Consider the following 26,006-nt stretch of genomic DNA (forward strand, 5'->3'; position numbering starts at 1 on the left):
GATTCGATTGTTGGGCCCTAGGTGCAGTGAAAGATGCATGTTGGGATCTCCTAAAGCTTATTTTCCATGTCCTGCTCTCTGCCTGACTCTTTTGTATCCCAGGGATGATTATTCCTTGTACCAAGATGGAAACTTGTGGAGGTGGTAAAATAGCACTCAGAATCAGTTATGGAGGGCACATATCTTTGAGAGCATACCACTATGAAAGTTTCCACCCGAATGGACTTGTGACCCACTCAACCAAGAGAGAGATGAGGACCAAAGTGGCCAAGTTCTAGTGCCTCAGGAGTTCCAATCGCCCAGATCATTGCTGCCCAGTGAACAAGGGCTTATCAATCCACAATGTGACTGGAAGAGGCTCTTCCTGGAACACCAAAATCCAAAATGTTAAGGGTCTTTACTTGCCCTTGAATTGAAATGCAAATAAATAGTATATCCACAGATGAATTCACAGCTGTTCTGAGTCTGGCTCTGCATGGTAATGGTGTGTGCTTTTTATGGTTCATAAAGCCTGTTTGAAATTGCTCTGTAACGAGTTTGTCCCACCAGATGAGTTTGACACCCCCCTCGCTTTATGGGAATGTGGAGGGAATTAAACAAAATAAAGTGGGTAAACCACCTGCAACATGTGTCAAGTAAAAATCCAATAGATTTCAAAAGAAAGTTGTTGTTTTTTATTTTACTTTGATACTTTGCTCATGAGTCGCTCCGTTTGTGCCTTAAAACTCATGCCCCCATGTTTTTCGAGAATGAGGAGACCACCCAGTACCAGCGCTGCGCAGTAGTAATTACTTTAGCATGTCTCTTTGGGCCGGGGTGTATGCATGCCTGTGCGTGTGCTTCGACTTCATTTAGTCACGGGCGCCTGGGCATCATCACAATTTTCCTATGTCTTCCAGCCGACATGGACTACAGAAATGGACAGCGCGCCCTCTCTGCTTCACTCTCTCTCTCTCCTTAATAAAGTGATCCTTGATCGTGATGCTAAATTATTTTTCTGACACGTTAATGAATTTCACAGCATGTCTGGAAAAACTCGCACCTTAGCCGAAGGGGTTAAAGAAGAAAAAAAAAACAAAAAGGGCGGAGGGGGTGGGGGGGGGAATCAGCCGATGGAAATCTTGTTTTCATTATACCCTTTAAAAAAAGTAAGAGGTGGAGATGGCCTGTGTAGGTGGAGGTTCTGTTAAAGGGGGAGGTGCGGGTTGTTGCTGCTGCATTTTATAATGCACATGTGGCTTATGAAGCCATCAGGCCCCCAGCAGCTGTAAAAAAACAACGGTTTGAAATTGGAAATTACTTTAACAGGGTCGGGTAATTAAACGTTATGCTCTTCCATAAGGGCCGAATCACAGTGTTTTATCATGCAGTGCTGTATCGCGACTTTACTCTAGAGCTGACAATCTATTCTTCATCCATCCTTCTTTTCCCCCCCACTTAACCCCTCCTTCCGTCTAAAATATGCCTTCCCCCCCTGATTCCTCTGACGACTTTAATTTTGTTTGCATTCTGACCTCCCTGCACCTGGCTCTGTGGGGTAGTGAGAACACCCAGCATCTGGAATACAGATTTTACAAACCTGCTGCCAGACTTTATATTCTTGCACATGTATCTATTTATCATTCCTCCTCAGATAAAGAGCTTCCTAACCTATGGGTCGGGACCAGTAAGTGGCTTGGCGGGTTGTTTAGGCTTTGTCACAGTGATGCATTTGAAAATTATGTATTTATTTCTGGAATCTAAAATATAAAATAGTAACCAACGAGGGTAAAATTGTTCATCCAGAATCATTTTGTGTATTGCAAATCTAATTGCTATACTTATAATTCTAGGTATTTCCATGGCCATGTCCATTAGTGATGTGCGGGTCCGGATTTCACTGACCCGCACCTGACCTACCCTCCCTTAGCCCGCCCACATCCACGCTTCCGGGTTCCTTTTATAGACCTGGAAGAGCCCCGTGAAGAAGCATGCGAGGTCGGCCCACACCCGCCTGACCCGCGGGTATCGGGTCGGCCCACATATCACTAATGTCCATTGTAGTTTTTAAACATTCCTATAGCAATTCCAATATATTTTTTACTCTACATGTGTTTAACAGTGGCATCATTCATGGGGATGGGCAGGTGTCTCCCTTCCCACCTCCTAACTTGCATATTATTTAGGCTGCCCCCATGGTTAATGGTAATGTTTTGAGCCCCCTGGAGCTGCACTCTGCACCTTCTGCTGGATGTTTTTTTATCCAGCTGTAGATGCAGAGCAAAGTGATTTTTAAATTGCACCCTTTTGCACTCTTATTTCTCTTGTACTTGCATCTGGGGTGTCAGTAAATGACCCCTACTGTTTGCATGGACGCTCCAGGGAATCGAGGAGAAAGCAAGAGTTTCCTTTTAAAAGTATAATTAGTACTAAGGAGGTTTCTACAGCGATATACACATTTGTGCAAAAACCTGGAATATGTCAGTATCACTTCAATCTGGGTTGCATCTAAATATCGTTAACAAAAACCTTGATGCAAATACACAGGCAAAAAAAAAAACATCCGAGAATTCCCGATTCCCGAACATTTGTGTGGAGTATTTTTATTTTTGGGTCTTTGTAAACAACATTCTTTGGAAAAACTATACATGTTAAGTAAAACAACTGTTCGTGGAATTCATGATGGTTTATCTTTGTGTCTACAGCCATGGGGGTCAAGCATCAACTTCACATAATATTTGCTGTTTGGTATTATGTAAAGATATTGGACCCATTATCCGGAAACCTGGTATCCAGAAAGCTCCGAATTATGGGATAGACTCCATTTTATCCAAATAATCCAATTTTTTTATCATGATTTCCTTTTTCTCTGTAATAATAAAACAGTAGCTTGTACTTGATTCAAACTAAGATATAATTAATCCTTATTGGAAGCAAAACTAACCTAATAGGTTTATTTAATGTTTAAATGATTTTCAAGTAGACTTTAAGGGGTGGTTCACCTTCAAACAACTAGTTGTTTTCAGATAGTTCACCAGAAATAATGACTTTTTCCAATGACTTTCCATTTTCTATGTGTGACTGTTTTTCTAATATTGAAGTGTCAAGTGTCTTTTCTCACCTTCTGAAGCAGCCCTGGGAGGGGGGGTCGTCGACCCTATAAACTGTCCTAAATGGATACATTTAGTTGTCCCTGCTGAGCAGAATCTCTGAGTTTCATTACAGGTAGCTGTTAGAATTGATACAATAGTTGCTAATACTCCAGAGATGCTGCTGAGAAATGTATCAAATAAATGTCGCAGAGTTGTAGCAGTTTAGAGTCTGCACCTGAATTACTGAGCTGCCAGACTCAAACACCAGAGACACAAACATTTAACTTTAAACTTTTGGAAAAACAGTAAAAAATAAATAATGGAAAGTAATTGAAAAAAGTCTATTTTTCTGGGGAACAATCTAAAAACAACTGAATTGAAAAAAGTGTTTGGAAGTTGAACAACTACTTTAAGACATGAAGATCCAAATTACGGAAAGAGCCGTCAATCTGAGCATTTTGGATAACACGTCCCATACTTGTGGTAGAAAGACATTTTTAACCATTTTGAATTTTACTGTCAAAAAAGATATGTTTTTTGGGGGGACAACTTAGTGTTAGGGGCATTTAAGCCTAGTGAGGAGTTAATCAGCTTTGACAAATGAACTGAAATGTTCTGAAAGCCTGCAGTGATTTTCATCTAAAGGTATAACCATCACAAAGGTATCATCTTCATCATGATTTACACCCGATAAAACTCTGGGTTCAAAGACATATTTGCCAAGGATGAGCTTATTTTTGTGCCTGATACAGAATCACAGCAAAATTCAGAGGGGCGAATATTTTCACAAATCTGTGATGAAAATTTCCCTCTGCTTTTTGTTTCTCTGGGAAAACCTTTCAAATGTTCACCCTGGAAATAATTGTGAGAAAAACTGCTCCAATACATTTGGTGCAAGAAGAAAGCCATTTGGCACAATGGAAATAAAAAATAAACACCCAATGACTCCATTGCATTTTGTACATTTTTCAGCAGTTTCACAATTTTTTCAGTGAAATTGGAAATTTTCACTAATCACCAATCACTTTTCAAAATGTCTACTATCCAAAATATGTGGTATTCAGGAATAAACGTCTTGTTGTTGTTGGGGCATTTTTAAACCTGCAATCTAATGGATACGTATTTCTACATTTTACTCCTGTGGGGTTAAAAAAAACAAATTAACTCAAACACATTTTTTTTTTACTAAAAAAACCCCCTAAAATCTTAAATCCCTCACACAAAAAAACCCTGTACTAAAACAGCATTCTACCATTCATTTTCAATGAGGCAGCAAAATCTTAATTTTTTTTGGAAAACTCAAATTTGAAAACATCTTTAATTTCTAAAATACCCTTTCCATCAACTTTTACAGAAACTAAACAGATTTTCGCTGCCCAATTTTTAAAGTCGGGGTTTCAGGATTATTTTTAAGTAGATAAAGCTAGAAAAATGTGAGATTGGAAAACATTAATTTTAAAATAACTGTGGTCACATAGATTTTTATTGCGATATAAAATCCAAATCACAGAAAAACACTATCTCAAATTTTAATAAATGAACCCCTTAGGGTCCAGAATCTTGCTACAGACACACAGGATTACACAAAAAAATGGATTTAAAAACCGCCGGCTGTCCGCTTTGTCCAATAACTGAAAAGGAAATTTAACACAATATTTTCAAAAGTCGTGTGTAATTTAGTGTTACACTTGACTGGCACAGAAGGGGTTACACTGAGCTATTCATATTTACATTATAATGCAATGTGATGAAACACCCATGGAAGGCAATGGAAATCATATTTATAGTATTCTGCAGGCAACCGTCTCATGAAAACCCTGATGTCTGCATGTTTTTTGTAAGGGGGGAGATAGTCACAACACAGTACAAGAAACTTGTGATTTCCATTTATTTTAATGGGTTGAGACTCCCAGCAATTTGTCAAAGTCATGTTTCCAGGGAAAAGTCAGGACATAGGCCTAACACTTCTTACAGGCGTATAAAATATTCTGGAGCTTGTCTGAAAAAAATCCCATTTTGATGATATCAGTAAATTCATTTGTATTCTAACACCAACATTATATTCCAGGATGCTATATTTTATATAAATATATATATATTTATATATATACCCATAGCCCTAGTGCATGAAACCACAGTGATTTATTATCTGAAAAAAAAAATAGTTCATTCATTTTCTCCGACTTAAGTCGAAGTAACGAGGGAGCTTTAAATCAGTTCTGCCATCCCAACATGCACTTCTTCCTTTGGTTCTCTGGCCGGGAAGAGCTCTCTCCCCTGTTGTTATGAAAAGCATAAATCACAGCCAGCGTTTGCTAGGCCCCAGTTTCTAAAAAGCACATTAAGGAATTAGAAAAAGGTTTCGCCGGCGCTCTTTATTCCGTAATTGTAGGGAAAAGCTATTTTTAACTGAAACTAATGGGTCCCCTATGCGGAGTTAGGGAGAACAGACCATCTAATTTAATAGGAGACCATTAGAAATATGCAATGATTAGGGCTACGGTAATTGCACATTGATCCTGTTTCATTTAATGGCATTTAAGTTTTTAAATTGTTGCAGCCCTGCTAATTGCATTTTTATACACATGCCCTAGATTTTGCAAATGATCCAGTAACCTTCATGTAAAGGGCAAGGATTAACCCTTATGCTTTCTGGGCCAACTCCCCATTCTGTTTGGACATATATAGCATCAAGTGTCACAGCTGTTGCTTGTTTAACTGAGCTGACTTCATTGTCAAACTGTCTTTTTAGGGGCCACTAAATCAGGGGTCTCCAACAACCGGGCAACAGACAGTCCTGAACTGGGCCCCCGAGCCTCGCCCGCAACTAACACCGGCACAACAAATTGGACGCTGGCTCAGTGAATTGGACGAGCAGTTGTCGCTGACCCCCCCGACCCCCCTTCTGACCCCCCCAGGCCTTGCAAAAAAAAGTTTTTTAAAAAATTAAATTTTCGACATTTATCATATTATGGCCCTTTAAGAAATCAAATTCAACTATTCGCCACCTAAAATCTGCCGAAAAACTGTTTAAGTCAATGGGAGATGTCCAGGGATCAATTTTGAGTTGTTTGCAGCTTTCCTGGCATTTTTTTCGTAAAAAAAAAACTCGAATTGAGTTTTTAAAATTCAAATCAAATTTGATTCGAGTTTTCAGGTCGATTCCATAAAAATTTGATTTTACTAAAGGGGACCTGTCACTCAGACATAAAAAGCCTTATAATAAAAATACTTTTCAAATTAAATATGAAACACAAATTATTTATTACAGTAGAAACGCCATTTTACGTTTTCAGGGGACCAGAAAAAAATGTAAAATGTAAAATCAGGGAAATGTATTATGCATAATATATAGGTGGGACCACAAAACAACAATGTAAAATGAGGGAAAACTTAAAATAAGGGGATGTAAAATGGGGGTTCTACTGTATTATTAAAACATCCATACCTGTTATAAACTCATTTAAAAGTCTCAGCTGTCAATCATATATGGCTTACCCCCCTCTGTGCCTTAGGCATATGGGCGGGGCAGGCAATTACTGTCAATTTCAATTCTGTCCTTCCTAGATTTCACTGCACTCCCCACATCCCCCCTGTCTCCTCTCCATCTAATTGTGTAGCCAGTGCATGTGCAGTGGTGTCAGGTCCCCCATTCAGACACATAAACAAGATTTTGGCATGAGGCAAAGCTAGCCTTAATAGCAGTGTCTACAAAATGGCAGCTGCCGTCTTGCTGTGATTTTGAATTCCAGGACTGAAAACAAACAAGATCTAAATAATTTTTATAGTGTAAGTGAAGTTTATTTTGCTTGGCTAACATTGTAAAATAGGATTTAGAATTATTTCTTATGGTGACAGTTCCCCTTTAAGAAATTTTGAATTTCGAATTTATAGGAGTTATGGGGAGTATTTAAAAACTCACATGAATTTGAAATTCGACCTTTGATAAATACAAAAAAGCTGTAATATGTACTAAATTATATATAAATAATCAAGGTCAGGCGTGCTAGGGGCACCGAGGAAAACATTGGGGCTAGTAGGGTGTGGGAAACAGAGAGGAGGGCCTCAGAAGTTGGAAGTGGTCCCTGGTGGGTCTCGGACAACACAGTTGGACATTGGCTGTATAGTCCTATGATCAGAATAAGTAAAGTCTGGCCCCACTATAGAGATTCTCTGTTGCTCTTGCAGCAAATCCCAACCCTGGTTAACAGCACTTATTTTGTGGCAAGCAAATTTGCCAACTCAAAGTTTTCCATCAGGGGGTGCTCCAATCAGGGACCTGTGGTAGAGAGGGCCCCTAAGAGAAGCAAAAGTGTGGGCTTGATGGGGAGTGGGTGGGGTTAGGGCCATTTTGACATGAAACATTTAAAGCAAGGGATTCCCAAACTGAATAAATAAATTTGGAAGGCCTTGCTAATAGTATGTGCCCCCGTGATTCCTGATGATAGCCTAGTCTGCTCTCACCTAGTTTTTGACCCCATTTCCCAATCTTCAGCAAAATAAGCCCACTCTCCCACTGGGACAGAGCTATAGGCATGGCTAATGGTGTGACAGTTTGTAATGAAGCCGGATTGAACACTCACATCCCCAAAATATGGTGGGCTGACATCTCGGTCAACGCAATATGCAGTAGGCAATATGCGGCATTCAATAATTACGTTTTAGTGGTTTCCTGGAACAGATCTGACATCAAAAGTTTGCAGAGTTTGCTTACGTTTTGTTGGTAGGCCTAGTGCTTCCGTTAATGAGTTTACAATAAACAAAAGCCAAAAATATCTTATAAATTATATCCTTATAAATGGTGAGTCATCAGTTATAAACGGTGAGTTCTGATGTAATTTCTGTCACATGACTCATAAAGTAACCCCTGTTGCAAAATTATGATATTAGAATTAGGATTAGAAGTAACCTCGGAGTTCTATGACCTGTATAAAAACACTCAGCCTTCGGCCTCATGTTTTTATATGGTCATGAAACTCCTCAGTAACTTATAATATAGTGAATAAAGTACCCGCTTTTGTAAAATATAAGGATATTATAAGTTACCGAGGAGTTTCATGACCATATAAAAACACAAGGCCGAGGTAACTTCTAATATCCTCATATTTTGTAACTTGGGGTACTTTATTTATTATAATACACACGTTTCAGTGAGTCATGTGACAGAAATGACATCAGAACTCACCGTTTATAACTGATGACATCAGAACTCACCGTTTATAAGGATATAATTTACAAGATATTCATGGCTTTTGTGTATTATATCCTTATAATACACAAAAGCCGTGAATATCTTGTAAATTATAAACGGTGAGTAGTGATGTCATCAGTTATAAACGGTGAGTAGTGATGTAATTTCTGTCACATGACTCACTAAAATTTGTGTATTATAATACAGTTGTAAAATATGAAGATATTATAAGTTACCTCGGAGTTCCATGACCTGTATAAAAACACTCGGCCTTCAGCCTCGTACTTTTATATGGTCATGAAACTCCTCGGTAACTTATAATATCCTTATATTTTACAAGAGGGGGTACTTTATTCACTATATATTATACAAGAAGTGGTACTTTATTCACTATGTATACAACACTTTCTACTCACAGTTTTTTGTGTGCCCTGGTGTCAGAATTTGCTTGTGGGAACATGGAGCAAAGTTACATACAATGGAATTACCGATCTGGAAAGATGTCCCGGTGTGAATAATGTTCACGTCATTAAATTATAGGGATGCACCGAATCCAGGATTCGGTTCGGCCAGGATTCATCGTTTTTCAGCAGGATTCGGCCGAATCCTTATGCCAGGCCGAACCAAATCCGAATCCTAATTTGCATATGTAAATTAGGGGCGGGTAGGGAAATCACGTGACTTTTCATCACAAAAGAAGGATTTTTTCCAATTTTTCCTTTCCTGGCCCTAATTTGCATATGCAAATTAGGATTTGGATTCCATTCGGTATTCAGCCGAATCTTTAACCAAGGATTTGGGGATTCGGTCGAATCCCAAATAGTGGATTTGGTGCATCCTATTAAATTATCGTGTTATACATATAATGAACCACAGCAGAGAAAAGATTACAGGGACAGTAACATTATCCTATTCATGAGGAAGATGCAAGAATCTGTTTGGACAGGGGTAATTGGATACATATTCACATTTAGGGCAATGGGAAGGCAAAGAGGAGTAAAAACAGGTTCTGCTTGGTATCACATGTAAAATCTAATTATTATTTTGGACCCCCCCCCCACCCAATTTATAGTTCTCCAATTGGACTCCACCTAAAGGTAACATGAACCAAAAAAATGTGTATATGTTGTATTGTGAGCTTATTGTGTTTTGTATGGTGGCAGCGCTTATTGTGTGGCAGAATGTTACGCTCTAGTTTCCATGTTGCCCACTTTGGCGGATGCATTGTACTTAGATGAGGGCTGTCGTTTACATTTGTCTATGAAGAATTTTTTTTTCAAGGCAAACTATATGTTTAAAGGAGAAGGAAAGGTTAAAACTAAGTAAGCCTTATCAGAAAGGTCTATATAAATAAACCAGTAAACCCTCAAAGTAATGCTGCTCTGAGTCCTCTGTCAAAAGAAACAACATTTCTTTCCATCTATTGTGTACACATGGGCTTCTGTATCAGACTTCCTGTTTTCAGCTTAAACCTCCAGGGCTAGGGCTTGAGCATGCTCAGTTTGCTCTTCTCTCCCTCTCCTCCTCCCCTCCCTGCTGTAATCTGAGCCCAGAGCTATAAGTGAGCAGGGAGAGACTCAGGCAGGAAGTGATGTCACACCAAGCTAACACTGCAGCTGCTATCCTAAACAAACAAAGAGAGCTGCTAGAGATTTTTAATCAGGTATGGTAAAACATTCTACAGAATAAATATAGCATTCTAGCTTGCACTATTGCAGCTAATCTATTGGCAATAAAATGCCTCCTTAGCTTTCCTTCTCCTTTAATAAGTGAATGCTCTGTCCCACCCAAAAAAAATTGTTCACTCTGAAACTGCCAAACTGAACAGAAGATTCCCCTAAAAATAGAGAGGAACCTAATCCAGCATGTAAAAGGAGACAAGAAGGGGGGGCAAGATCAGTTCCCAAATGAATTGCTGAATTTTACAAATAAACAAAGGCAGAAACGCTCATGGCAGAGCCGCTGGGAAGGTTACAGGCGCACACTTTACATATATACACACTTTGGTGCACACACGCAGCTTGCTCAGCTCTGTCAGCGTATAAACACATAAAAGGAAACATGTATATGTATGCACACATTCCGCTGTCCGCAGCCACACAGGCAGAACAGATATTCAAACAGACAGACAACGACAAGTACACACAAACACAGGTGGACTGTGCCAAACACACTGACACATATACACTGACAGACACACACATATATATGTATATATACGCACAGGGTAGAATGAGGCTTCTGACTGCAGCATGAAAGCTCAGTCTGAAATATAAATATACAGTCTCTAAGGTTGTATATGAGGCACAATGTAATGACTAATTGGCTGTAATGGGGTGTTTAATAAGAGGCCCTCTGACATGGACACTGTATATAAATAATCAAGCATCTTGTATCCAGTTTCCAGTGTTGTCAAACAGACAGTGTTATTTATTTGGTTCATTTGCTCTATGTACTGTAGTGGTCGGACATTCAGTGCCAGAACTAGGGTTAGGCTCTGAAGACGTAACATAGGAATCATTTACTTACTGCACCCCAGTTTTCAAAAGAAAAATCTCCCACTAAAACTGCAGCAGCTTAGGGTACTTTCTTAAAACTGCTGTGCCACCATATCGTCCAATTACCTAAGGATCCCCTGGACCAAAATTCAATATATAACCAGGCATTTCAAGTACATAGAGACCCAAACATCCACCACAGGCCCAATAAATAGTGACTGACTATGGCACCTTACAGCAGCCGCTCTGGCAACTGCCAGAATCTACAGATTGCTTATGCCCACTTGCCAGGTATATTCATAGTCTAGGTCAGTGGTCCCCAACCAGTGGCTTGTGAGAAACATGTTGATCTCCAACCCCTGAGATGTTGTCTTATTTTTCAATTATTGGCCTGGTGGCAAGTTTTAGTTGCATAAAAAACAGGTTTTTGACCAAATTGAACCATCTGTAGGCTGTCAATCCACATAGGGCAACTGAAAAGCCATTCATATCCTTTATTTGGCACCACCCAGGAACTTTTTTCATGCTTGTGTTGCTCCCCAACTCTTTTTACATTTGAATGTGTCTCATGGGTGAAAAAAGGTTGGGGACCCCTGGTCTAGGTACAGTCACCAAAACAAGTACACTGTGCATGTGTCTGTTTAGTGGACCCAGGGGAAATAGATCCAAGATGGAAGTGTAGTGTTTTTCAAGAATGTACAACGGGTAGGTGTGATTCTTTTTTTCCAGGCCCCTAGTATGTCCCGGGCCCTAGTATGTAACCGGGCCCCTAGTATGTCCTCCTTTTTAAATAAATCAAACACAACAAAATAATCTCTATGTGTAAGATGGTTATCATAGTGCTTGGAATCAGCATTCTAACAAGTGAATTATCTTAATTACATTTTTGGTCTGTCAAAAGATAGCAGCTACAGTGGGACGGTTTTTTGGAGGGCTTCCCTTAAAGGGCAGTGGCCGACGAGATTTCTGAAGATTTGTCACCCGTGATTTTTTTTATGCACAGCCGCGGGCGACAAATCTCCCGAAAATGCCTCTTCATTTGCAGTAATTGGAATTGCTGGCGGTATGTACAACTTATCACTAAATCACCTGAAGTTGCCCCCAGAGGAAACTTTTCAGGAGACTTTTCATTTCTGGAGATTTGTCCCCTGTGGCCACACATAAAAAAACGTGGGTGACAAATCTTTCGAAATCTCCCTGTCAGCCACAGCCCTTAAACACAGGTGTCCTAGCATCAGAAAGTTTTGCATACCCTTCTACTCACCTACTGTATACAGGTATGGGATCCATAATCCGGAAACCCATTATCCAGAAAGCTCAGAATTACGGAAAGGCCGTCTCCCATAGACTCCATTTTATTAAAATAATCCAAATTGTTAAAAATTATCTCCTTTTTCTCTATAATAATAAAACAGTACCTTGTACTTGATCCAAACTAAGATATAAGTAATCTTTATTGAAAGTAAAACCAACCGATTTGGTTTATTTAATGTTTTCTAGAAGACGTATGGTATGAAGATCCGTTATCTGGAAAACCCCAGGTCCTGAACATTCTGGATAACTGGTCCCATACCTGTACTGAATCCCATCTACCAAGATACACTATTCACAACCATGTCCAGGCCCGCTGGGTGATCTCCAGCTCCAAACACAGAGAGCTGGAGATCAATGCCTACTTTTAGGCAAGTAATCTCAGGGCAGGGCAGAGTAGGTGGCAAAATCATCCATTTGGCTCCTTAAACACACAGATCTTATATTTTATCGGGGATCTGGAACATTTCCCATAAATCTCCATGTAAGTTACAATAGGTCCTTTATATAAGAACATCTTGTGTTTTAGCATGTGTTTCTGTAACCTTGGCCTTTTTATGCCTCTGCCAAAGTCAAAGCACATTACTTAAATACAGTTTTTGCCGAGGACAATTTTGACAGGTTTGGCTCTTAGACAAATCAACTTAAAGAAAAAAAAAATGAAGAAAAGATTTAATAAAAAGAGAAAAAGTTTGTGATGTTATAAAGCCTATTAGTGAGAGGGCGAACAATGGACAGCAAATGGCTTGTGTCTGTCGTCAGATCTGATGTTGTATGTGGGTGATCTTGGGTCTTTTTCTGACTATATGCTGTCCTTCTCCCCACAGCCTGCACCTGCAATCTGCACGCCCGGCGCTGTCGCTTCAACATGGAACTCTACAAGCTTTCCGGGAGGAAGAGTGGGGGCGTCTGCTTGAACTGTCGCCATAACACAGCCGGACGCCACTGCCATTACTGCAAAGAGGGCTTCTACAGGGATGTTAGCCGGGCCATCACTGACCGCAGGGTTTGTAAAGGTGAGATGGTGTGTGTGTGTTCATCGGGCGCCCCAAGGCTGGAACCATTCATCTCATCCACTTCCCCTTCCCCCCACGTCCCCTTCCCTGTCTCCTCCACTCCCCCTTCACTCTCCCCCACTTCCCCTTCCCTCTCTCCCTTCCCTCTCCCCACTTCCCCTTCCAGTGTCGGAATGGGATACCAGGGGCCCACCCAAAACTTTAGACCAGGGGCCCACCCAAAAACCTTAGACCAGGGGCCAACTCTCAGTACTATTATTCTTCCCCTCTAGTCTCCTACTCTCTTTTCTATTCTCTATTTAGCCTCTTTGTTCTCATAGAAATAGGGAATGGCCATAAAATAGGCCAAATGTTTAGCAGCATGAGGGTCCACTGATACCTAGGCCCACTGGGAATTTTCCTGGTATCCAGGTGGGCCAGTCCGACACTGTCCCCTTCCCTCTCCCGCACTTCCCATTCCCCCACTTCCCCTTCCTGTGTGCGTGTAAAGGTCCAATCTCATCGGGTCCAGAGCACTGGGTATTGGCGCTTGGAAGATTTAGGCTTAGCAAATCTCCCACAGGTCTCCAGTGCTCGGAACCCATCGAGTAGGGTTGCCACCTGTTTGGTTTTGACCCAAACAGTTTGGATTTTCTAAGGCCTGTTTGGGTCTCAAGTTTCTGTTCAGTTTTCAGCCTTGTGAAAACCCAAACGATAATTGGGAACAATAAAGGAATTTTCAAGTGAGGTTAATTTCTTATGACAGAAACAAAAAAAAAGCAAATCAATCAAAAATAAGAAATTGTTTTTCTAAATTAGCATTGCTGTATTTCAGAGCTTTCTGGATAACCAATTTCTGTATAATAGATCCCATACCTGTAATTAAAGGATAGGGCTTACTAATTAGGCAGAATATAGATAAGAGATAGGGTTTGCCACCAGGGTGGTTTTGAGCTGAACATCAAAACTTTTTGTCCAGTTTACAACATTGAGAAAACTGGATGGAAATACAGCATGTTGCATCTAAGTGATGCGATATCCTCTCCCTTGCGACATTGCTCCACCTACTTCATTGTGTCTGCCTCTTTTGTCATTACTGCTCCATCCCCAATGCAATCTACCCCGCCTCCTTTGTTCTGGTTTAGCCACCAGCAATGGTGGAAACCCTATCATTGAGATGGGAGGCCCAGGCCTTTGTTGCCTCCAAGCCTGAGTGAGTTTAGATGGGAAAATAATACATAAAGACTAACGTTAGCCATAAATGTACTAATAAAATCATTGCTAATGATTTTCAGGTAGAAGTATGATGCCCAAACTATCCCTACGTCTGTCTATGAATCATAGATATTGGCCAGTTTGTCTATCAGACAGGTTCCAACCTTTCATCTGTTGGAGCGTCATATTGACCAGTGCATGGTGCATCATGAATATAAGTATATAGTGCATGTCAGCTTAAAAAAATAAAACAATAAAATAGGACCCAGACTGGGTATGGCCTCTTATATGACATCCATCCTTCCAGCCCACAGGTCAATCAGTCAGGTTACAGAATTGGACCAGGCTGTTAAGAGTACCAGAGGGTAGCCCAGGACCTATTGAACCCCAGTCAAGAATAATTGCCATCAACTCTTTCTTATTTCCACCATTAGCCTAAATAACCTCTATACCATTTGGCACTGTCTAAATCTAGTTCTTGTGAGATTGGGCCCTTAAAGGGATACTGTCATCGGAAAACATGTTTTTTTCAAAACGCATCAGTTAATAGTTCTACTCCAGCAGAATTCTGCACTGAAATCCATTTTTCAAAAGAGAAAACAGATTTTTTTATATTCAATTTTGAAATCTGACATGGGGCTAGACATTTTGTCAATTTCCCAGCTGCCCCTGGTCATGTGACTTGTGCCTGCACTTTAGGAGAGAAATGCTTTCTGGCAGGCTGCTGTTTTTCCTTCTCAATGTAACTGAATGTGTCTCAGTGAGACATGGGTTTTTACTATTGAGTGTTGTTCTTAGATGTACCAGGCAGCTGTTATCTTGTGTTAGGGAGCTGTTATCTGGTTATCTTCCCTTTGTTATTTTGTTTGGCTGCTGGGGGAAAAGGGAGGGGGTGATATCACTCCAACTTGCAGTATAGCAGTAAAGAGTGATTGAAGTTTATCAGAGCACAAGTCACATGACTTGGGGCATCTGGGAAATTGACAATATGTCTAGCCCCATGTCAGATTTCAAAATTGAATATAAAAAAATCAGTTTGCTCTTTTGAGAAATGGATTTCAGTTTAGAATCCTGCTGGAGCAGTACTATTAACTGATTCATTTTGAAAAAAATTTTTTCCCCATGACAGTATCCCTTTAATGTCCAGTTCTTTGGTGGGCTCTAGCAAGCCCAGTCTAATACTGAGAGATATACAACCACAGAATTGCAGTCCCAATTTTTTTTTTATAAACTTCTGTTTCCTTTTTTAACCCAAAATATCTACCTACTAAATAGTTAATTCTTAGATATTTCAGTGCTCACAAAATGTATATCCCCCAATACAATCTTGATCCCCCAAGAGTGCTCTGACAGCTCTTCTCCCACCTCCCGCTCTCCTTTATATTTTCCCTCCACTTCCTAACACGTTCTTTTTCCACCGATGCCATAAAAAAAAAATCCTGGAAAGAATTTCCCCCTTCGTTCATTGCTTTCTCACTTTTTTTTTTTTTTGCAGTCCTATAACAAGGTGGCAATTAGTTTCTACTAATGAGCCCTAACGCGTACCCCTCCCCCCGCTCCTCCAATCCTTTGCCAGTTTGCCATTGGCTAAATGACTCTACCAGCTGTGAGCTTCCTCATTTGGGTTAAATTCCTCCCAGTTTTCACACGGAAAATACAACTCTGCCTTATAAACAGCTGCAGCTGAGGTAGCTGGTGTGAGAGGGCTTAGGAACAGCTGTTTAAAGGGACATTAACTGCGTTACAAAACTTTCTATTACAAAGTGTGCCCTTAGCAGGCTGAAATAAATTCTCACTTGTTGCTGGTGCTCACTTTTCTACTGAGCAACTACAACATGCAGAATCACACAAGGTCCCAAAAAATGGAACCGCACCACTGTGGACATCTACCCTTCATTTTTTTTTTATAACCTTTCTTTAACACAGCACCAACACATTAACACAGCTCTTTACAAAAATTATACATTACATTAGCTCCTGCCACAGTGGAACTTAAAATCAAATGTTCTCTATCACACGCAGTAGAGCTTGTTTTATCAGGAGTTTTATCAGGAGGTTTAACCTCCACCAATACTCCTTTTTGGAATAAGGAAACCCACACAGATTTTACCCTGGGGTGTTGACTGCTAACATCAGGAGGTGCAGCAGAGTCCTGCAGGGATGGAACCCAATTGCAGCCTCCACCTCCTACCAAAATTATGTGCAAGTTAGATGGTGGACGCCAATAGGCCTCCTGCTCCCCACCAAAACTGTGCTGACTAATGCAGTCGGCACTGTATTCTAGGGGAGAGCGGCAGGTCTCTGCACGCCAAAACGTAGCAAAGAGGCCTGCAGCAATTTACACAATGCAAAAAATGTCAGATTTTTGCATTCTGCCTTCTGGATTGTAAAGGACTCCCTAAAGTCATCTTACAGATAGTGACAAGGCTGGAACTGAACTCAGGATCCCAGTGCTGCAAGGCAAACATGTAGAAGACCCTGTGACTGCAGGGGGTCCTGAAGTATAAGGGTGGTGGCACATGTGAAGATTTGGGAGTTTAATTTTCTCCTGTTTGGGCAAATAATCTCCCCGAAATGCCTTCCCGCCGGCAAGAATATGAATCGCCGGCGGGTGGCATACAAATTGCTTTGGATTTCCAAAGTCACCCGAACTTTCCTCGTGAGGAAACGTTGGGCGACTTCGGAAATGTATGCCATCCCGCCGGCGATTCATATTCTTGCAAGCGGGAAGGCATTTCGGAGAGATTAGTTGCCCAGAAGAAGAGGAGATTTGGGCGACTAATCTCCCCATCTGCCACCCAGACCAGTTAACACCAATGGAAACAAGACGCCGTAGCACTTCCTTGTTGCAAAGTGAAACAATTAGGGTTTACATTGAGTTTATTGTGTTAATCCAAGATTAAATAAATAAGATATTATTCATACTTTATAGGAAATAGATGATGAATAAACTTTCCCTTTTACCAAGCATTTTTTGTTACCCACTGTTAATGGCAGAAGATTGAGCAAACAATAGTTTTTTTATCACCCAATTATAGGTTAATCCTTACAGAATGTGAAAGAAAGGCACCCATTAATAACCACAGCTTTATTTACTGTATCTAACACAAAATTATAGTTTTGCATACAATAACCTGTAATTTTGTTAACTTAACCGCTGTGTGTGTGTACACATCTACACATCTTCCTCTTGTGTGCATATCAGTCTAACTTTGCTGATGATACAAAATTGTGCAGAATTAGAAGTTCCATGCAGGAGGCTGCCACTTTGTAGAGAGATTTGAGTAAATTGGAAAACTGGGCAGCAAACCGGGAGGTTCAAGTTGTACACTAAATGCAGTGGCGTAACTACCGGGGGAGCAGGGGGTGCGATTGGGTCAGGGCCCGCACCCCCTCAGGGCCCCCCCGGCAGCTCGCGCCACTGTTCTAATGCGGCCGTTTCTGGCCGTACGGAGGGGGGCGGGGCCCGGCTGCAGTCCCGCACCAGGGCCCGCCCCCCTCTAGTTACGTCGCTGACAAAATGGCAGTGTGTTGAGGGTTTCCTTAATTAAGAAGGATTAAGTTGTCTAATTCCAGGCAGTGTCATACTACTACAGTGGCTACTAAAGCAAATAAAGTTCTCTCTTGCATTAAAAAAAGGCATTAACTAAAGGGATGAAAACATAATTTTTCTCCTTTATAGGTCCCTGGTGAGGCCTCATCTGGAGTATGCAGTGCAGTTTTGGACTCCAGTCCTTAAGAGGGATATAAATGAGCTGGAGGGAGTGCAGAGACTAAGTGCAACTAAACTGGTTAGGGGGGTGGAAGACTTAAATTATGAGGGTAGACTGTAATGGTTGGGGTTGTTTTCTCTTAAAAAAAAAAAAGCCTCTTGTAAGAGGACATAATTACACTTCACAAGTACATTAGAGGGAATTATACTAATAGCAGGGGACCTTTTTTCCATAAAAATGATAACCGTACCAGAGGCCACCCCTTTAGACTAGAGGAAAATAACTTTTGTAAAAAACAGTCTAGGTGGTTCTTTATAGTGAGGGAAGTGAGGTTGGGAAATGCCCTATCCAATGATGTTGTGATGGCTGATTCTATTGATGCCTTTAAGAGGGGCTTGGATGTTTTCTTGGACAAACATAATATCATAGGCGATTGTCATACTAAAATCTGCAATTAGTATAGACATTGGTATATGTAGTTTATGTGAGTGTATGGAGAGGTTTGTGTGTGTATGTACTGATGAAAGGGGTTGAACTTGATGGATTTTTTTTAACCCAACTTAACTATGTAACATTGTAACTATGTACCGTGTTTATTTTCATATTCAATGCCAATTAGACTGTAAAGTACCTTTTTTCAGGTTCACGGGCATTTCGAACATATGACCGTTCCAGACGAATGACATTCATGTAACATTTCATTGTTTTGTGAATGTCACAAGAGAACAAGTTCTTTGGGGCCCTATAGGGGCAGCCATATGAATCAGTACCAGCTAAGTCATTCATTCACATCAGTGTGTTTCCGCAAGTAAGACTGGCGTGTGATTGAGTAAATACCCTATCCTCAGTCTTATTTGCAATACAGGGCTATGAGATGAGCGATAGGACGGAAGTCAGACTGCTTTCTGCCCGTCCATCAAAGTGAGCCTTCCCATACTGTATCTACCAACCTGTGAATGCAGCTTCACCTTAAGAGGAGCAATCTTTATAAGACCATTATTCTTGAAAACCCTCATTCTTTCTACTGAGCTCTGTAAAACGTCCATGTGTTATTTTTGAAAAGGGAAATTCAAGATGACACCAAGTCAACAGCATAGACCTACAACCACAGCTCTGGTCTTTAATAATCAGAAGCAGGTCCCCTGTGTTGCTTAGGTGGGCCATTTGGAACCTGCACACAATGTCAGATCCATTGGTGGTTCAGGCGAAAGCTCATGGTGGCCTACATGTATTTTGTGGTTTATGAGTAGCATCAAACTGTACTAATGGATTCAATATTTCTCTAGCCTGTGACTGCCATCCTGTGGGAGCAGCTGGAAAAACCTGCAACCAGACCACTGGTCAGTGCCCTTGTAAAGATGGAGTAACGGGCCTTACATGCAATCGATGTGCCAAGGGATACCAGCAGAGCCGTTCTCCTATTGCTCCCTGTATCAGTAAGTTGCTTTTTAATTCAAAAGGATTTCAATCTATGTAGTAATTGTGTCCTGTCATATTATCTCATTTGCACCTTATATAGTTGTCACTACTTGGTTCTGTTATCATTTCTCCCAAATCTATATGTTTGCATCTCTCTGACTTTACCTAACTTAAGTTAGAGTTTGATAATGAAACACCTTTCTAACGACCCTTAATAAAAATCTTCCACATTTTTGCACCTAACCAGTGCCACCCTAATATGAACTTCCCCTCAAGCTTTTCTCCCATGACATAACCACTTGTAAAGTAGTAAATCCTTCACCACTTATATGTCTGTATAACTTTGATGGCAGTATTTCTAACCTCACACTGTAGAGAAGCACTAAGCCTAAACTGGGCCTGAAAACCATAGTCCAGCCATGAATCATATATGGAATTGCCCCATCTCCTGTTCTATGTCATCTCACTATTCTCTGAAACACATCTTCTACAGAATACAATGCTATGCTCTGTAACTACTATACAACTCCAAAACTTTACAACCTGTTTAATGTCAAACACCATGCTATGTCAGGTGTCCTCTCTTCTGTCCAACACCATGCTATGTCAGGTAGCCTTTCTTCTATCCAGCACCATGATATACCAGATAGCTTCCCTTCTATCAAACACCATTCTATATTGTTGTGTGTCTCTTTAAAACAACTTCCTATACCAGTCTTCTACTCTTCTATCCAACACCATGCTATATTGGGCTGTGTGTCTTTAAAACAACATCATATGCCAGGCTTCCTCTCTTCTATCCAATACCATGCTATACCGGCCTTCCTCTCTTATATCCAATACCATGCTATACCAGGCTTCCTCTCTTCCATCTAATACCATGCTATAACAGGTTTCCTCTCTTTTATCCAATACCATGCTATACTGGTCTTCCTCTCTTCTATCCAATACCGTGCTATACCAGGTTTTCTCTCTTCTATCCCATACCATGCTATAGCGGGCTTACTCTCTTCTATCCAATACCATGCTATACCAGGTTTCCGCTCTTCTATCCCATGCCATGCTATAGTGGGCTTACTATCTTCTATCCAATACCATGCTATACCGGGTTTCCTCTCTTCTATCCAATACCATGCTATATCGGTCTTCCTATCTTCTATCCAATTCCATGCCATACCAGGCTTCCTCTCTTTTATCCAATACTATAGTAAGCATCCTCTATTCTATTATTAGTACTATCCTTTATTTATATATCACCAGCATATTATATTACCTAGCTGCACACCTCTCTTTTATCCAACACCATGCCATGCCAGGTAACCTCTTTTCCATGGCCCTGTTGCACAGGGCAGTCCCTCTTCTGGACTACATCGTGCTATTCTTTACATTCCCAACAATATGCTATAGTAGGCAACCATACTATACTGATCATGGCTTTTGCTAGACATGTTTTACAAAAATGCTGGTTTTGGAGGAGGACAAATTTGACCTGGGCCACCAGCTTCAAAGAGGGACCGAACTATGTCTTCCTGTTTTTGGGTAGATGGTGGGAGCTGTAGTCGGCAGCCACTGCATGTCAAAAGGTTGGATATCCCTAATATGGATTTGTAATAAAAATAGTTTACCCTTCATTCTTCTGCCACCATTTATTCTCCCTATAACATAGAGCTTGTGCAAACTGTGCCATGAATAGAAAGCAATCAAAGTGTAGCTCTGAAGAAGTGGGGCAGAAATGATAATACATTATACTGTACACACCACACTGCCCTGCTAATCCCACGCTGCCTGGTGCACTGCTACTTCCCATTCCTTTTTATATTTTAAAAACTGACTTTCCTTTACCATTATGTGTAACTCAGCACCATACTATGTGAACTAACCCACCCTTTTCCTCTGCCGCTTAACCCTGCGCTCCTGTCTGTGCCGGCCCCTACATCAATGTATTTCATGTCACGCTTGGTTTAGGAGGAAAGTACAGCATTTAACATAATCTCTTTACTTTTCTATCACCCTCAGAAATCCCAGCCATGGTCCCTACCCCTGCTCTCACTAGCACAGAGGAGCCAGCTGGTAAGTTATACCATATGCTAAGAGCGGGGGGCAGTCTGCAAGAAAGCAACCCCAATGTAAACAAAATTACCCTTGCTGCCAGTTCACTGTGTTGGGAGGAAAACGTAGCATGCCAAATGTTTAAAGCGTGCATCAAAACACTGGGAGTTCTTTTTTCCTATTCTTGCATTCTGAAAGTAGTTGTGCATAGAGCTTTCCAGGCTGCTAGCCAGAGGATATGCCAGGCCGCAGGGGGCGAGAGTTCTGGGACAGTAGGGGTTAACTGGCCCTTGTCCTTTGTTTCAGAAAAGCTAAAAGTAAAAAATATCAGCAGAACCAAATGTGGGCATGGTAATTGTGAACAGGGGGCATCAAACCAAGGAAAGGACAGGGCCAGGGATTTACAAGCTGTATAAGAAATCTGGCACTTAAAGGGTTGGTCTACCTAAAGTCATTGAAATTACTTACTAGCCAGTATCCTAAACTTTTGATAGCATTCTATAATGGGGTTCACAACATGTCTATCCTGTTATCCTAAAGGGTTGGTTCACCTTATAGTTAACTGTTAGTATGTTATAGAATCGGCAATTCTAAGCAACTTTTCAATTGGCCTTCATTTTTTTTTTTATAGTTTTTGAATTATTTGCCTTCTTCTTTTGAGTCTTCCTAGCTTTCAAATGGGGGTCACTGACCCCATCTAAAAAAACAAAAGCTCTGTAAGGCTATAAATATATTGTTATTGCTACTTTTAATTACTCATCTTTTTATTCTGGCCTCTCCTATCCTTATTTCAGTCTCTTATTCAAATCAATGCATGGTTGCTAGGGTAATTTGGGCCCTAGCAACTAGACTGCTGGAATTCCAAACTGGAGAGCTGCTGAATAAAAAGCTGAACTCAAAAAAACACAAATAATAAAAAATTAAAACCAATTGCAATCTTTCTCTTTACATCATATTAAAAGTTAATTCAAAGGTGAAAAAACCCTTTAAGTTAGTTGGGTTGCCACATTTTCTTCAAAGGTATACTGGCCTTTGTATCTTTTTAGCTTTCTTCCCTATTAATATCAGTAGCATCAAGCATCATTATTACCAGCAAGGTGAGAACTCTAGTGCTGCTTTGTTACCAGGCAAGGAGTTAGTGGATGAGAGACACCTTCTGGTCTTAAAGGAGAAGGAAACCCCCTGGGCAAAAAATCCCTGCCCCTCCCCTGTGTTGCCCCCCCTCCCTGCTCCCCCCTGGCCTACCTGTCCCTCCGGGCAAATGCCCCTAACTTGTTACTTACCCCTCTGCGCAGGTCCTGTCCACGGAGCTCACAGGCGCCATCTTCTCCCAATCGGTCTTCTTCCTGCTTTGATCGGCATCTTCTGGCGCATGCGCAGTAGGAGCATTTACCGGTAAGGATCTACTGCGCAAGCGACGAATGTCACAAAGTGAAATCGGAAAACTTCGTGACATTCAGCGTATGCGCAGTAGATCTGTGCCGGTAAATGCTCCTACTGCGCATGCGCCAAAAACGCCGATCAAAGCAGGGAGAAGATGGCGCCTGTGAGCTCTGTGGACAGGACCTGCGCAGAGGGGTGAGTAACAAGTTAGGGGCATTTGCCCGGCGGGACAGGTAGGCCGGGGGGGGAGGGATAGGGGCAACACAGGGGAGGGGGGAGGGTTTTTGCGCCCAGGGAATTTCCTTCTCCTTTAAAGGGGTTGTTCACCTTCCAAACACTTTTTCAGTTCAATTGTTTTCAGATTGTTCCCCAGAAATAAAGACTTTTTTCAATTACTTACCATTTTTTATTTTTACTGTTTTTTTCTTAAATCGAAGTTTAAGGGTTAGGGCACACAGGCAGATTCGGGGAGATTAGTCGCCCAGCGACAAAACTCTCTGCTTTGGGGCGACTAATCTCCCGAACTGCCTCCCCTTCCCGCCAGCAAAAAGTAAATCGCCGGCGGGATGACACTCGGAGCGAATCGTTTTCCGAAGTTGCCAGAAGTTTCCTCATAAGGCAACTTCTGGCAACTAAGGAAAACAAATCGTTCCGAGTGCTATCCCACCAGCAGGAAGGCAGGGGAGGAGATTGGGGATTTGGGGAGATTAATCGCCCCGAAGAAGAGGAGATTTGTCGCTGGGTGACTAATCTCCCCGCATCTGCCTGTGTGCCCTGACCCTAAAGTTCAATGTCCCTGTCTCTGGTGTTTCAGTTTGGCAGCTCAGTAATTTAGGTGCAGACTCTAAGGATCAGGGCACACAGGCAGATTGGGGGGAATTAGTCACCCAGCGACAAATCTCCTCTTCTTCGGGGCGACTAATCTCCCTGAACTGCCTCCCGCCGGCTAGAATGTAAATCGCTGTCGGGACGGCACTCGGAGCGATTCCCTCTGAGTGGCATCCGGCTGGCGATTTACATTTTAGCCGGCGGGAAGGCAGGGGAGGCAGTTCGGGGAGATTAGTCACCCCAAAGAAGAGGGTTTTGTCACTGGGAAACTAATCTCCCCGAATCTGCCTTTGTGCCCTGACCCTTAACTGTTACAATTTTGCAACATTAAGTTGATACATTTTTCAGCAGCTTTTCTGGCGTATTTCGCAACTATTGTATCAATTCTAACAGCTGCCTGTAATGAAACTCAGGGATTCTGCTCAGCAGCGACAAAGATAAGAAATGTATCAACTAAATGAATCCGTTTGGAACGGTTTACAGGGTCGGCGACCCCCATCCCAGAGCTGCTTTAGAACTTTACACTTCAATATTAGAAAAATGGTCACACATAGAAAATAGAAAGTAATTGGTGAACCAAATGAAATGAAAAAAGTGTTGGAAACTGAACAACCCCTTTCGATCAACATGTTTTGTATTGCAGAAGGCTATATGCCACCCCTGCAGGTTTCTTCCCTTGCCTGATAAATTAAACACCCCTGTTTCTGGCTGAGCACTTTGGGACTGTGGGAAAGAGTTAATTAAAAAAAAGTAATTTTATTGGGATCTTTGAGTGACTGATGGTGACAGTGGAAACTGCAAGGATCATTAAAGGCCTCAGCATGAATAGGAGAGTGAGGAAATTGAACTCAAAGCCCATATTTTATATTTGAGTGGTAAATATATTTTGCAACTTCCATTTCCTTGCCGCTATTTTATATAGCCTTAATTGTGCATGGTACACATTTTATTCAACTCACATTCATAGTTTCCATTGCTTGGGGCCCGGGAAGAGTCTTGCCTAAGGTCACAAATAACTGACAGGATAATTAACCCAGATTTCCTTACTGGTAAGGCTCTTGAGGACAGTGCCACTCCCTATTTTCCTTAAACCTTCATTAAAAACTAATTTACGGTCACAGGTCATCAAGCTGTATGATGGTTTCCAAACTTCCTGGATACAGTGTGTGCCCATAACCAATATCCAGAGCATAGGCTCCTTAGATAAACTGCTACACAGAGGTGCAGTCTCTGACCAGCCAGAATCCACATAAGAATGTCAAGGGGGAGGGGAGGTTTAAAATTCAAGCCCAGTTTCAACCAGATCCTTTAATAAAAGCATTTCCATAGTTCAGATTGGTTAGAAGTTGGATTGTCACAGTGGCTGCAGAGCTGCTGGTTATAGTGGATATCAGTATTGTAGTAGAGCAGGCACTTCAAAAACCAATCTTCCAGACAGACTTGTAAAAAGTTTAGTAGCAATTTATTGGGTACATAAGGTTACAGCCTTACGCGTTTCGTATCTTAGGGACACTTAATCATAGGCTCGTGATTAGGTGTCCGTAAGATACGAAACGCGTAAGGCTGTAACCTTATGTACCCAATAAATTGCTACTAAACTTTTTACAAGTCTGTCTGGAAGATTGGTTTTTGAAGTGCCTGCTCTACTACAATACGGTTACCCGCTACCTCAGCTGAAGGTTCAGGGCGGTGCACCTGGACCTCGTCCTCTATTTTGGTGAGTTTTACGTTTTTTGAGACCAGTGAATTCTACTATATTTATTATCAGCTTGTGGTCATTACATTCCATAGTGGATATCAGTTCTGCTGTGAGTTACAGAGGATAGCCAGGGCAAAACTTGCAAGAAGTTTTTAGGGGTAATTTACAAAGGCGAGCTGGATATTTTTGCACTTTGCACATTGCATGGTGAAGGACGGACGCAGGTTTCTGCACAACTGCAATTTCCCCCCACTAATACAGTGCCGACCAAGTTAGTACAACACTGAATTAGTGAGGGGCTGGTGTGAGGCATGAAGGTGTCCCCCTCCCATTTCCTACCTCTGCCCCCTAACTTGTGTGTTAAACAGACACATATGTTTGGGTGCAGCAGGAGGCACAAGCCTGCATTGAGGCCCTGTTCTTACTCCCTGCTGGCAAATTTTTGCTCTGGGTCAAGAAGCACAGATTACCCTGGGACGCAAGTGCTTCTTAAAGGAGACATATAGAATAAATGAAAAACCCATAATTTTGTAGGCAATAATGAATACTATATGGTGCTGGAGCTCCCTATAGATCTGGGACGTCTGGGATGTAGTAAATGAGAAGGTGTGTCCTAACGGTCCCTGCCATTGGC

The 26,006-nt window shown here is 41.4% G+C and overlaps 1 protein-coding gene across 1 annotated transcript in view; it reads left to right on the plus strand.

Moving 5' to 3' along the window:
• The window catches only part of ntn3.L (netrin 3 L homeolog), an 85,289-nt gene that overhangs the window by 38,583 nt on the left and 20,700 nt on the right, over nt 1-26,006 (plus strand). The window contains exons 3-5 of the mRNA XM_018236481.2: nt 12,899-13,087; nt 19,281-19,430; nt 21,430-21,483. Of these exons, the coding sequence (XP_018091970.1) occupies nt 12,899-13,087; nt 19,281-19,430; nt 21,430-21,483 (393 nt within the window). The remainder of the gene's footprint in view (nt 1-12,898; nt 13,088-19,280; nt 19,431-21,429; nt 21,484-26,006) is intronic.

Source organism: Xenopus laevis, chromosome 9_10L (genome assembly GCF_017654675.1).
Source record: "Xenopus laevis strain J_2021 chromosome 9_10L, Xenopus_laevis_v10.1, whole genome shotgun sequence".
In the NCBI taxonomy this organism is placed as follows: domain Eukaryota; kingdom Metazoa; phylum Chordata; class Amphibia; order Anura; family Pipidae; genus Xenopus; species Xenopus laevis.